The sequence below is a fragment of the Numida meleagris genome, chromosome 3 (assembly GCF_002078875.1).
Source record: "Numida meleagris isolate 19003 breed g44 Domestic line chromosome 3, NumMel1.0, whole genome shotgun sequence".
NCBI classification, from domain to species: domain Eukaryota; kingdom Metazoa; phylum Chordata; class Aves; order Galliformes; family Numididae; genus Numida; species Numida meleagris.
Genome location: NC_034411.1, coordinates 48,308,888 through 48,323,849, shown reverse-complemented (window position 1 = coordinate 48,323,849; position 14,962 = coordinate 48,308,888). Strand labels below are relative to the sequence as shown.

The window sequence follows — 14,962 nt, the reverse complement described above, 5'->3', positions numbered from 1 at the left end:
AGGGACTTCACCTTCCATTACATCTTCACTTCAGGAGAAAGGAGAACCACAGCAATAATTTTGGCAGGTAGACCTGTATTTTACTTCCCTGTACCTTAAACTCAGGGAGCAGATTTACCCTGGATGAGAGCCCTAGTCATGTCAGGCTCTCAGGTACCTCACTTTTTTTCTCAAAAAGCATCATTTATTTTGGGAGAGAAGATGCGCTTACAGACAAATGTTCTGCCGCATAACCATGCGCATATGCACCACCTCCAATCTAATAAGGACATGTTAGCAGGCAACAGTAAACACAGCAGACTTGTTCTTGGGATTCCTACAAGCTCCCTGTGGGCTTGGAAAGCCTTGCCAAATTCTCTTGCCACAACTTCAGTATTGCCGAATGTCTTAAAAATGAGATTTAAACTATCCTGGATAAATCTTTTGGTGCCACAGTTATGTCCCCTGTGTAATACAAACATGTTCTGTGATGGCCCCACCTCCCCGAGGAGAATAAAAAAACTGCAGCTGTTATGAGCTGCCAATCTTTCCTGCAGAGCTTGCCATAGAGAAGTTGAGATTCTGAGATGAATCTTCAAAATATCTAGAGGCTCTCTTGAAAAAGAGAGCCATGAGAAAGCTCAGAAGTACTCAAATCCTTCCAAGAGTTCCTATTCTTAAAACAGCTCAGTTTATTCACAAAGGGATTTGAATCCTCTAAAAGTCAGAAAACAACATATTTTCCTATTACGGAATTGGAAAGAGTATTTCCACTGATTGTGCTTACCACTGATTGCTGCATCCACTATCTTCAAGGCATCCCAAGATCAGGCAGTTTGTCTTTGTTCCTTCAATCTAAAACTTATTTTCATGGCTGAAGAGTTAAATAACATATTTACAGCTTTTGACACTATCTTCAGCTTTATGAAACAAGCCAAGAAACACATTTTTTGTGTAGACTGTCCTAGGTGCTATTGACAAAATGGTGAATAAACATCCTCTGGGGACATGTGCTGTTACTCCTTCCCTTCCCCATCTTGCTTGCACACAAAGAAAAGGGAATTTGTTTCATAATACAGCAAATAACAATATAATTAAACACTCTCCATAGAGTATAAACTGCCTGTTTTCACATACTCACTGTTTTAAAGCATTCTTCTGGATAATTTTGAAAGTTCAGAGAGAGAAGACATAAATAGCTTGTTCACTTTCCTATTTGTATTTTCTGTTTTCAGAACAGGATGTTAGGTGATAAAGAAGAAACCACCACTCAGGCAGTATGTAAACTCACATGTGCTATTACCATTGGCACAGTATTCAACTTCTCTCAAAGTCTGAAAAAAGCAGGGAGATTACACCACCTTCTGGACAAAACTTTTTAAGTCACACATACAATTATTGTCTTTCACATAATGGATGGGAATGTGCCATCAAAGCATTATACAGTTAGCTGTTTCCCAAGGCCAACTTCATAGTTTACTTCCATGCACAGTTTAGAACTTTCCTTTTCTACAGAAAACTTTCACACAGAGTGATTGCTCTTCAGAGTTTCTCCCTAAAATCATTTTAGGGAAAGCACAAAGCTGTTTTACAGAGGAAGGCAAAAGAAGTCTCTGAAGCTTTCAAATTTTCCCAAGTTCTCTTTTAAGAAAGTCATAGATGCAAAGAAGTGATGCAAAGAATTTGAGAATTTAAATTTGATCTCATCCAAGCTGCTTTTCTTCTCACATCAGGAACAAAGATGTTTGTACATGAGGGAAAGTTTGTGCATTTATGTACAAGAGATGAGAAAATGTCCACTTTCCTTTCCACTTACCATTCCCAGCTCTGCCCTCTCCAGCAAGTATGGCTCATTAGAAGTAGGCAGAATTTAAAAGCTGCAGATTGCTTGTTCTTTTTCTTAATTTCTTTTCATTTTGTACTGAACAAAGGCAGAATATAAGATGATGACTGTTTAGAGACGCTGCATAAGAAGCACTGTCTCTTCCATAAGATTTCTTTCAGTGTTCCTTATCCAGCATTTTTGTTCTTAGAAGTCATGCCTGCAAAGATTTTCCTCCCATTTCTTGGAGGGAAAAAACAGTGGTATTCTTCCTACCTTCCCTTTGATTTTCCCATATCACAACAACTTTTCTAGCAATGACTATCAATTCCTGAACATTTCCAGATGCACAGCATCCGCATCGTTAATGCTGAAGCACTCTAAAAACAGAATGGCAGAAAGGCTGCCTAAAGAACTTAGTACTAAAGGTATCAGGAAGACTAGGAGGAGTACAGCTAAAAAAGTGATGGCAGAGAATGAGGGGTAAGGAAAGAAGAGCCTTTGAGGTGATGAAAAACATTTAATTCTTTATTCTTTTACATTAGGTGCTGTTAACTCTTACTCCCTGACAGAGAAGTTGAAAAAGCAAAAGAAAACTCCATGTTCCACTGTGTATTTTGCGCATCATCTGTCCTTATAAAACAGTAAAGATACAAAACTGATATGTGCCCACTTGAAATTAAGCTGCATAAGTGTTCTCTACTTTCTGACTACCAACTTAGCCATGGAAGTGAGCTATAACCTGCAAAAATTAACAGTTCTGACCTTCCGAAGTTTTTCCTTCAGTTGTGCTCCTGAGAGTGAGGAGAGGTTTTGCACATAAAGTTAATCCATAACTATTTTGGGCCTTTCACATTGCAAAGGAATACTTTCAAATTCTAAAGTAAAATCAGTCCAAGGTTCTGCAGTTGCACCCTATCTGCTCCAATGCTGGTGAAAAAAACAAAAGGCAGAACAGTGAGATTTTAGCATGACAGCAAAGAAACGTAGTAAACAAAGTTACCTACCAATCTACCTCACTATCCTCCCCCCACTATTGATGTCTTGGCAAAAGCAGTTGTGGCTATCAAGTTAGGAGGTATTTATTACTTTGGACAGGACAAGCACTACAAGAACAGCTGTACCCTTTGCAAAGCTTGATTTGACATCAACATTAACAAGATACTTAATATCAAGGAGAGTAGAAAAGAAAAAAAAAAACAGGAACCCTGTAGCTCTAAAGAATGCTACAAGATTAAAAGGTTCCATTGGAAGCTTCAGCACATCAAGAAGCTTTCTCACTGTTGTATATTGCTATAAAACACACATGTCAATATATTCAGCATATGGATTTGCTCAGGGCAACATTTTATCAATGCAACAAAGAAAATTATTCTTCTAGCATCCTCAGATACTAAAAATTCTTACCTTCTTTCACAGTCTCCTCTTGCCAGCTTATGCAAAACGTAATGAAATACATCACTGGTGTCACCAACAAATGCACTTAAGTCATGTTACATTTAACAGTTATCTCTGCCATTATACACAGACAGACAGCTGCACTTAAATTTCTTTGCTCTGATTTAAATGTTCTGCTATCTATCTGATCAACAGAGTCACAGTTTTACTGATCCTTTGCTTCAGAACAATAGCTGTGAAGTATATTCGACTTTAAAAAGGCTCTGGGCTTTATTTTCTTGCTAGGAAGACAACGAGCAAGAAATCTTTAATAAATGTTCTTAACTGCTGTCAGATGAGAAATTCTACTGCAGACAAAGACAAGACAGGAGACACTTTAATAAGGTTTGTGTAGTTAAAATAAAACAATAGAGATGATAAAAAGAAAGCTTTGGTATTTCCTGATTTATAGCATCACCAGTCTACACTGAAGGCTCCTTACAATAACAAGTTTCCATGGATGGGAGCTGTAGTGAGCTAGTGCCCACTCAAAGTAACTGTAATGAGGAGGAGGGTCCCAGCTTTGGAAACAAGAAGGGGCTTAACCCCTAACTCCCACAGCTGTCTCTTGAATGCTTTCCAAGTGCAACTACAGGAGCGTCCAAAGGCCATCCTGTGCAGCACTCATGGTTTTATGGACTTGAGTACATCCAGCAATTTACTACCTACAGTGAGAAGCAGGTGCTCTTGAATTTTTTTAGAGTATGATATGGGTGAGACAGCAACCACCAATTTTCTACTTTACTTTGCATATAATCCACTAAAGCAGTATTGGATGGAAACAGCCTTCCTTCAAATATTTTCTGCTTTTAGCAGCTCTATAAATCCAGTTGTTTAAATAAGTCTCATCAATAACAAGTGGGCTCTGGTACAGAGATTCACTAGCCTGCGAGTGACTGCGAGGACCTTCCACACACGATCTTCTACTGTATTTTTCTCATCTGAATATGTTCAACTGATAAAAAGTAAGTTCTGGAAAAGCATTGCCTTTTTTATACAAAGAGAAGAAAGACTGCCATAATAGTATCTCAGATAAAGAAGCAGTTTAGCAAACAAAAGTACATTTTATATAATTAATCTGCAAGTGTTAGTTGCAACAAGAAAGTTGGGCTTAGCCTGACATATCTGCAGCTTTGTGGGGTCACCATGCCGCTGGGCTGGAGAACAGTATCCCTTCCTTCCAGCACTTCATGATGTAACAGCAGAGGGTGTTGCAGATCAGGTCTAAGGTGCACTGAAAAGAACTATGTAGCACTTCTTACGCAGCGCTTGGATTCTTTTCTTTTCTGACTGATTCTGTTAAGTCTTTTGTAAGCATTTGCACCAACTCTGCAATAATCTGAAAATAATTATGACTTAAAGACCTTTGCGTGTATGAAAAGAGCAAAGCTAACACAGAGATGCTGCTTCTATTCTATTCCTCCTTCTTAATCAGTGAATGGTAAAAACGAATTCAACTTTAATCCACATGAGGAATACTGAAGGAAAGAGATGAATCTTCAGACAATACTGGTCTTATGCATGAAATCCCAGAGAAGAGGAAATCACTGCCCTGAAATGTGGGATCAAATCTCCCAGAGATATTGCAGTACGCAGAGAGAGAAGAAAGACTGTCCAGCACTTACTCATTCTGGGAGATGGCTTATTTCACATTCTACAATTCCAATGGCACCCTAGTGAAAAATTAAGCCCAAACGAGCTGTTTTTAGCTTCTCAAATTGGAAAAGTGAAAATCTATGTTCCATAGAACAGCTGAAAAACCCTATATATCCCCATAGAAAAATCTGCTGACTGCAGAAAGCATCCTTCTGTTGATTCTCTACCTCCTTCTGGCCTAGCATCTGTGTGGAAAAAAATGCAAGGAAGACTTCCACATGCTAAAAATATAGGTCTTGTTATTTTAAAACTCATAAAGAAAAGAGAATGCCACTCTTTCTCTGTAATATTTGTATGTTGATTAATACCAAACTTTCATAGATGCATCCCAGAAGGAGGGACTGGGCAACAATCACGCACTGAAGCCTTTCAGTATTACAGCTGCTCTCAATCAAAAGCCAGTGATAAGCTTCATATGCATTACAAACAAAATTCAGTGTTTGATTTGTGTGTTTTTAATATACAAATGAGTACAAAACATACCTTTCAGTGGCTGTAGGGATTTCAAATTGACATCAATGCAGCAGTCACCGTGCAAGAGGCAAGTTTTACCGCTTCTTGGTTCATACCACGTTAATAACCCAATCAAATGTAAGCAGCAGACCAATTCTGCTAAAATGACATGCACAGCTCCACAGAAGCACCTTATTTCTTGATTTAAGCATGGGACACAAAACTGTTCTCTACAGAGTTAGAGTAAAAAATAAGCATTGGGAGGAACGAACTGAACACAACAAGAGAACACTTTCAGAGTGATGCTGGGTGCAAGTTAAGATGCTGATTAAGTGCCTCTGATATCATTTCTCTACTGAAGTTCACCTAACTCTTTTTTTCTGACCATGCTTTCTACTCAGCATACTGTAGGTATACATTATTATTTGTGCTTCACCTAATCTCTGTTTAAGTGAAGGGTTATTTCATCATAATTGGTTAAAATCACAGCAACTCAGTAAAGGTTGAGAGCAAATAAATATCTGGCTATTTAAGAACCCTCAGTGTTCAGCTCCCCAACCCATTTCTTCTAGGTTTCCTTACATAGATAATTGCTGACGTTTTGAGAGTTGACACCTGTTTGAGAGCTGAATATGCCAGAATTAAAAGAAGAAAAAGCCACTCCAGAGATAACTATGAGGCTTTGGGGCATTTGGCGAGATTACTGGAGCACTAAGTGATTGCCTGGGAATGAAAACCACTCGATGACATTAAGAATAAATGTAGAATACACCTCTCCCCATCAATCAAATCTGCACCCTAAAAGGAATACAAATCTCTTCATTGACTAAATAAGACATAAACTCTTTCAGCGGTCATCCAGATTTTGCCAACATTTGTGTGAAAGTAGTGTTTTTAATGGAAAAAGTTACCTGGATTTTTGTAGATGCTAAGCACATCCTTGAAATAATGAGGTAAGAATCTTTCTAATAAAAGCAGCACGTCTTCCAGCTCCTCTAGAATCCCCACAAGCAGGAAGTTTTCATTAACGTTCATCTTTGCTCTTTCAAGGGCCCATTCACCAGGTTCTCTGTGTGAAAGTAAAGGAGGGAGAGGAATAAAGATTAAAAAAAGGGGAGGAGAATGGGTGTTTAAATACACATTTACTTCAGAAATTCAAGGTAAATATGCAAATGTAAGAAATTGCAAATGAAGCCAAAATACCTAAAGAAAAAAATGTTTGTTCCACAATAGTACCTTCCTTTATGCCAAAAAAAAAGAGAAATTTTACAGTAAAGATACTTAAAGACAAAAGAATGAACACATTTTCATTTGTTATAACTACTAAAAGAAAATATGGCTTCTGTAATAAATTTTTGGAAAAATGCACAGTTATTCCGTTACGGAGAAATGGTAGCAATCAATAAATATAATACCTTGAAGTTGAACAAGGTTAATAGGGAATTTGCTGTGATCAGCAATATAAAATCATTTCAAAGCAAGAAGGTACTTAAAATTGTTTGTATACTGCATAGAAGTGTAGTATATTACATCAATAATATAGCAACGTGTGGATGGCATAAATAGACACATCAAACATGAGCTAGTTCAATTACAGCAGAAGGCTGCACTTTACATAATTTTAAGCATGACTGCTATTTCTTGTATGGAAACCCAAAATTCCTAAGATATAGATCTGGTATCAACATGTGAGGACAACTAAAAAGTATGCATTAAAAACTTAAGGCGCAGGTAAAATGGATAATGAGTACGTAAGGTCACTACCAACTCAGAAGAGAAAAATCCCAATGATTACATCCAGATTTATTATTCAAGTGTGAAATCAAATAAAAAGAACAATACTACATTTATAATTACCCTTATTATTCCAAAATATACTCATGCATGCAGTTATCACATGCATCGTCACATTGTAGTTACACTTTTCCATTGTACTTCAAATATCTATTGCCTCCAATTACCAGTTTTTACAAAATATTGTCAATGGATATTGCTGAGCAAATTGGGATACCTCATATATTTACTTACCTGCATCTTGGATGCTGTCCACAGAAATAGGGTATGATATAAAATAACCTGGGATTGGAACATTCGGGGTAGTTTTCAAGGATACATACATTAATGTCCTGTGGGTGAGAAAACAGAAAACACAGTTGATTACTGTGTTTTCTCTGTCAACAATTGTTTTCTTTATCCCATGCCTTACACAGCATCTCAGAATCACAGAGTTTTGCTGAGGCTATACTAAACACATTAGAAAAAAATCATTGTTGATTTTAATACTTTTAAACTTCATTGGAAAGCTGCAGGAGAAAAAAGTGATTTCTTTCTATAACGTCTTGGCGCGAATAACACATTTTTGTATTGGGATGAATGCCTGATTCAAAGCAGGACAAATGGATTGACTTTCTCAATGAGGTATATAAAATATTCAGGATATTATTTTCAGACTTTTCCCTGGGGCATATTAAAAAGAAAGAAAACATGTAGATTAAACAGAGAAAATTATTTTATTTTATTCTGGTTCATACGATGACTGGAATGAACAATTATAAGCTGTAATTCACACAGTTTGCTCCTGATATAAAAACATATATCACCTTTGACTGCAGTTCAGGACATTTCTGACATGTTCAGAAATGAGCCTATTGTGTAAGTATTACACAATAGAGAAAAGAGCTTATTAGTAAGTATTTTATCACTTTCCTAATTCATCAGTCATAAGTACTATTTATCATTTCTCAACAGATGAGACGTAGCTACTGAACCCCAAGGAACCGCATCCCACTTCCCATTTTACTTGGCTCAGTAATAAACATTCCCTAAAGTGGGATCGAATTCCACTACCCTTATCTAGCCTAATAGAGCCTCATTCTGCAGGCAGAATCCAATGAGACTTACAAGGAAAAAAAGGGTAATACAACATAAGCAAAGATGAAAGAATCACATCTTTGCAAAAGTTTCCTTTCTCATCTTTCTTCAATGTGTGCTTCCATAACTCAGTGGGCTTGGTAAATCAATGATCAAATGCATACTTTATCAAGTAAATGAAATGGGACAAAGATCATTTCAGTGCTCAGCACACCCTCCAAGAGCTAGAACTGCTCAGCAGCATGGGAGAAGCACAGAGCAGCCCCTGTGCCAGTGAATGCCCTGGGCAGCCCCAGGGCAGTGTGGGGCATGGAGCCCAGTGGCAGCACTGGCTTCTGACACCTCCGTGGAGAAAAGCTGAAGTGAACTGAACTGAACGGAAGTGAACTGAAGAACCGAAGGCTTAACTTCATTAGTTTCACATCTGGGTCCAAAAGCCTGTTACAAGTTCACTCTCATTTCCTCACCTGTCTTACCTGTATGTAAATCAGATTTTATGGGCATATCAGGAGATCATGGGCTGCAATTAGATTGCACAGTGAAGAACTATCAGAGAAAACAGCATAAAAATTGCCACAAGGGATACAAGCAACCCTCTTCCCCTGCTCCCCACAGTGCATTCAAGAACACTGAGAAGGGCCTGCCTTACATACGTACTCTAAGATTTACATCCAAGCAATGAATTTTTACATTCAAGGCTCTGAGTTGAACCCAAACCCTTTGCTCTCACTGCTACAAATATTATTGAGAAATTTACAAGTAGCACAGTTAATGTTTTCCTTCTGTGACCTCAATAGTTCTTTTGTTGTGTTTTTTAAACACAAGTCTTTATCATTGCCTTTCAATACATTAAGGATGCCTGTAAGAAAGATGGCAAAAACCTTTTTACCAGAGCCTGCAGAGACAGGAAAAGCAGAAACAGTTTTTAACTGGAAGAACGTAGATTTATATCAGATGTTAGGAAGAAATTCTTCACTCAGAGAATGGTGAGACACTTCTCTGGTTGTCCAGAGAAGCTGTGGGTGTCCCATCCCTGGAGGCACTCAAGGGTGGGTTGGACAGGGCCCTGTGCAGCCTGAGCTGGTGGGTGGCAGCCCTGCCCATGGCAGGGGGTTGGGGCTGGGTGGGTTTTGAGGTCCCTTCCAACCCAAGCCATTCTGTGATTTTATGATAGTTAAAAATGTCAGTTTTTTAAAGGTCCATTGTATTTTTTAACATAGGCATTATCAAGAGATGTTTCAGGGATACATATTCTCCAGTTTCCATAATAATTCCGTAATAACCAGACCTACAGAGCATGGCAATGAATTTATAATTCACAGCTAAGACATTTATTGTTTCTTTGTAAGAATAATGAATATGGTGAGTCAGAAAATAATATTCCTGAGATAAATAAAGATTAGTACCCAATACAAGAGCCTAACACGTTCCTCCTTCTCCTTCTGAAAGTTGTGTTCGGTTAATATGGCCAAATAAAACATTCATATGATAAAGACAATGTACATTCACAAGAAAAATGCTGCAGCTTTAACAAGTGAAGAGCTTATACTTAATCAAAAATAGATGTTTAGTATTCCCTTCTTGTGTCAACAACTGTAGCTGCAGGATCAATTGGGACTGCACTAATCTAAACTACCTAGTGGCACTTTCCTTCAGGTTTCATTTGTGAAAAGAGTGCAAAAGGACCTTGATGCAATAAAGGTTTAAGATAAAGGTCAAGTACGTTTTCACTTGAATCTCCAATTTTCCACCACATAAAGGCACACCCTTCACGTTCCCAACATCAAAAGCACCAGGCTTGCTCTGTGGTCAAAGGGCTGCCCTATTTCAATATCCTTTTACTTTTGCCATTGCAAAAAGCAGTGTTACTTACGCACATCTGATCTGTATTACGGCTGCTGGATGGTTCCAATACATCTGCAACACCTGCTTTCCTTTCCTGTTTTCATGTATTCTCAATTTGTGAAACAAATCAGCAACATCCATCCATCCCCTCAGAGGAGATTTCACTGGGTGATACGTGGAATTAACACTGATATGTGATGATATGTGGAATTACCATTTTCAACCAAGGGGGTTGGGTTGTGTGTGCAAAAGCAAGCCTGGCTGGAGGTGTGTTACTCATCACAATACACAAACCTACACGAAGCTGCTCTTCCGCTGCTGGATGACTTGTACCAGTTCCTGCTTTTTTTTTCTGGGCACAAAACACTAAGGTGATATTATGTTATTCTAGGCAATGTTACTCTGTTATCCTAAGCCACATTCATGCTACATTTTTTCCATTAAAGAGCATGTTTTCCTAGCAGGATATAGATCTTCCAGGGCAGAAAGTTCCTCTGTGAGACAAAAACTTGCAAGCTGACAGATGTCAGCTTCTTGCATTTAGATCACTGGAGGAGTCTTCAAGAAAAAATAATTCAAACACAGCTGAGAAAGATACAGAAAGAAAGAAACAGAGCTACTTTGATCACACCCTTCCACAACAAAGAAAGGGATTTTGTTTTATTCCTCAGCTCTCAACCAGAAGCCACACTGCTCACATCCTGCTGGGCTCTGTCTGGAGCAGGGCAGAAGGCTCCCCGGGAACCAGCACTGGCCCTGCTGCAGCTCTGGGGCTGTCAGTATCAACAGAAACAATTTATTTAAAAAATATATATTTTTTTCTATTATTGTTACAATTTGGGCTGAAATGGCATTTTGGTAGTGTCTACTTCCTTCTGTAAAACTGCCCTTCATAAAAAAAACTGTCATGTGCCCTAATACAGTAACCTGCAAACAAGACAGACTCATCAGAAATCTCTCAGGCATTTTACTATTTTTGTTTAAGCTAACAACAACAGAACTATTTTATGTGCTTGCACATATGTCATCAGGGAAGTTTGCATGTGTTAAAAAAAATTAATGGATATAAAATTTGTTCTGGAATTTTAGTGTTGTCACTAAAAGGGTAAACTTTTGAGCACTTTCTGTAAAACATAAAGCAATTTACTGACATTAATGTCTTTAATTCATTGCAAATACTACACCATATAAAAAAAAGATACGATCTCAGGTTTGAGAGTTTGGTGTTCTTTTCCCAAAACAGAATTTTAAACTATTGAAAAAAAATCACTTTTTGGCCAGCAGAAGGAACACGTAAGCTGAAAAAAAATTGTTGAGCTTCAAAACATTCTCTGTATTCTCAGTGTTTCAATCAAAAGTTATGGAAAGACCAGATTTCGCCATGGATGTATGGCAATTCTTAGTATCACTAACAATTTAAAATAAAGACTAACAGAATCAAAGAATTGCTAAGGTTGAAGAAGACCACTAAGGTCATCCAGTCCAACCACCAGCCCATCCCCACCACGCCCACTTAAAACGTCCCCCAGTGCCACATGTACATGGCCCTAGAATACTTCCAGGGACGGTGACTCCACCACCTCCCTGGGCAGCCTGTGCCACTGCACCATCACTCTTCCTGAGAATAAATTTTTCCTAATATCCAACCTGATACACACATGCCTGGCAAGTATTTTTCCATTAATCATCCATTAACTTGGGGGAAGCCAAAAAGTGACCTTTCCTTCTCTCATAGTCAACATGCAAAATAGAACAGTCTTTCTACGCCTGCCCTCATGGGGATACTGCAGCTCCCATGGCAGAGACAGGAGACCCTGCTACAGACTGGTCACAGTGCAGGCTCCTTGTTTGGGTCTGAAGGCAGCAGATGTGAAGTGTAGGTGTGTCATGGAGGCTACAGAGGAAGCAGGGAACTAAATAAACAGCTTTCAAGTAGAAATACACTCATGAAAGGAAATGAAATAACATGATGTGGAAAACCAGTGAGTGAGCCCAGTCGATGGTGACCTCTGCTGCTCACAAGGCTGCTCTTAATACAGTGCCACAGTCAATGTCCCAGTCTAGTCCTCACCATGGGCAGCCAAGGAAAATTTTTCTGCTCTGCTGAGAGCCCCCAGAATTCTCTCACGGCTTTTTAAATATTTTCTCATTTACTTGCTTGCTCAGTGTTTGGAAGGAGGTCAAGCTGACCATTACATCCCTAGGACAACGTTGCATCACATAAACTAAACACAACCACAGAAATGAAAGATAAAATAACCCGCCTCTTTCTCTGACTTCTGGCTGTGGATTTCCAGGTACCACAGAGCAATGGGAATGCAAATGTAAACAAAATGGCTCAGAAAATGGTGTGGAAGTGTAAATATGAGAGGAAAGAAGGAAAAGCATGATTTCCTACTGTGAAAGACTGGAGAAAGATGTACTTTGCTCTGGCTAAACTACAAAATCAAAGTATATTTAGAATTAAGCTTTTCAAATACTAATGTAACATATCTTACTGTTATTAATATGACTTAATGTTATTTAGTTATACAAGTTATCTATTTACATACTTTTACAGAAAATAAATTATAATGCAATACATATTTTTAACCCTCATTAAAATCATTTCTATGTCATCTGTTGATATTCAATGTTTTTGTTCAATCTCAACCGAACACTTGGATAATTAGAGCCGCACAGCAGCCAGGTGACCTTCTCAGTTCAGATTCAGGTGCTTCTTGGTGCGCTTAGTCTAACAATGTTGGCAGGAGCCGGCCATGAGGCGCCGGGCATTGCTTCCCAAAGCAGCGCTGCCAACAGAGCCAAGGCCAAGTGCCTCCCAGCCTGGGCTGTTGTAGTATCCAGCCCTTCAGTGGAAGGTTGCCAGTCAGCGTGTATAGAGACAAGCTGTATGGGAGCAATCTGAGCCAGCTGATTGTCCTCTGAAGACCACAGCACACTGGTATGAGCTATTTGGACACTAATAGCAGGCTCCAGAGCGAGCAGCAGTACATTCCCAAGAGACGGCAGAGCTGGCCTAGCTAACCAAAATGCAGTTTTCTGTCCCCAGCTGTCCCCTTTGCACCAGCTGTGATGGCCCCCTCACACCCATGCAGGCTCAGAAGGCCACAGAATCCCATCTCACAGGAAGGCCCCACCAATTCCCACCACAGTACAGCTGTACCATGACTGCATAGGGCACATCCCATCTTGAGTCACATCAAATATCTTCCCTCACACTGTTCATTTCTTTTGGTTATTTCATTCATGTGGTCCTTGCAGTGATAAGGAAACTGTCACCTGAGTGTGTGCTCGTGTCGCTCTGGCACCAGCTGTCTGCTGGGCCAAAATGCTGCTGACAAGGAGACATCCATCCATGCTCGTACATGCACCTGGCAGCTGCCGGGGCCAGAGCCACTCCAAGCGTTTTATTCTGTGGTACTGAGAGGTCCACTGGTGCCACCAGGGTCTTCTCCTCTCTTCACTTCCCAGGAATGCCCTCCTTCATGGTGCAACCATGCTTTTTCCACTTGAAGACCGAGTGGCAATGCTGCTTTACCTCTGATGAACACTACAAAGCTGAGTGAAGGTTTGCATTTTGAAACTGGCTTTTAGTCACAGGTAATATTCCCTTCAACTCTTTCACTCTGCATGTCTGTTTCCGAAGAGATACAACTCTGAATGCCTTATACAACTCTGAAAGGGCCGCACAGACATTTTACATATTTGCAGGTACTCAGCTTCTCTTCTTCCATGTATTCCTCAAGAGTTGAAATGTGCTTTTAAAAAGAACTCTTGATCTCCTAAACTCCCAGGAAAGTTTAATGATCATTTCTTCCAAAGGTTGCTCTTCACTTCAAGCTAAATCATGTATTTGACAAAAAGCAGCAGCAAAACCAAATTGAGAATGAAGTGAAAAAAGAGGGAAATGAAAAAGAACAGCCTTCTCGTCACCCATACTCCTGTTAGGCACATTGTGCTGGTGGTGAAGGAGACAATACAACTGCCTACACAAGAGATCAGAGGGATACTTGTTAGAAGGTTTCAGGGACTCTAAGCAGCAGCAAGAGCGAAAGCATCCCACAGAGCCAGCTTAATTGATTCAAACTGCTGTCCTCCAGCCATCTTAGTGTAAAACAGAAACTGTCACGTAAAACAAAGTGATGTACACTTACAAACGACTTACTGAATATATGTTTTTTCCTCCAATTGATGTTTTACTTCATAATTTCATACAACCTTATCCTTTCCCTTTTTTTCCAGTTCTTCAGATGCTTCCTACAGCCCTACTTCTGCTCTCAAAGCATCAGCTAACCACTCACCTTGGCAGGTGGGACCGCTTACCTACCCATCTCTCTCATCCAGATGGCCACCTTTCAGAAGAAGAGCAGAAATCCAGACACCAATAAGTGGTGGTGTAACCCTGTCAGTAGTTAAGAATCACGACTAATACATCTTGCACAAGGTCCCTGGGGAGTCCATGGGACACAATGAGGACAATTAGGAGGGTTGGACCCTGCTACGTTTTCAGCAGTATTCACTGGGCTGTTTTTGAAAGAAACCTTATGAAAAGTTACCACATACTCAATTGTTCTGGGGAAACCACAGATCCCTACAGAGACAATGCTCACAGGCCTGCCTGCTCATTAGCTCTTTGCCATACCTGCCTTTCCACTTGGTTGGGCTACTCCATGAGAAAAGGCTACAGAGTCATCTCGTCCCCTCTCTGAGAGCAAGCTCCCTCTCTGGTGTTTCTGGCCTGGGCAGCAAGTCACACCAATACATACACTTGAGGCAAGTCAAGTGTATGCATACCATAAAAACCATACTGAAAAGATAGAGAAGGGAACATTCTTTCTGTAAGAAAAAAAGCACTTTACAAACTCGAAAAATATTTTTCAACATTTAATCTGAATG

At 39.5% G+C, this 14,962-nt stretch overlaps 1 protein-coding gene across 3 annotated transcripts in view; it reads right to left on the bottom strand.

The window, feature by feature from the left end:
* Positions 1–14,962, bottom strand: part of UST (uronyl 2-sulfotransferase) — a 189,259-nt gene that overhangs the window by 47,431 nt on the left and 126,866 nt on the right. For all 3 annotated transcript variants that reach the window (XM_021390489.1, XM_021390491.1, XM_021390492.1), the window contains 2 exons: positions 7,376–7,473; positions 6,259–6,416 (listed from right to left, as the gene is read on the bottom strand). In XM_021390489.1, the coding sequence (XP_021246164.1) occupies positions 6,259–6,416; positions 7,376–7,473 (256 nt within the window). The remainder of the gene's footprint in view (positions 1–6,258; positions 6,417–7,375; positions 7,474–14,962) is intronic.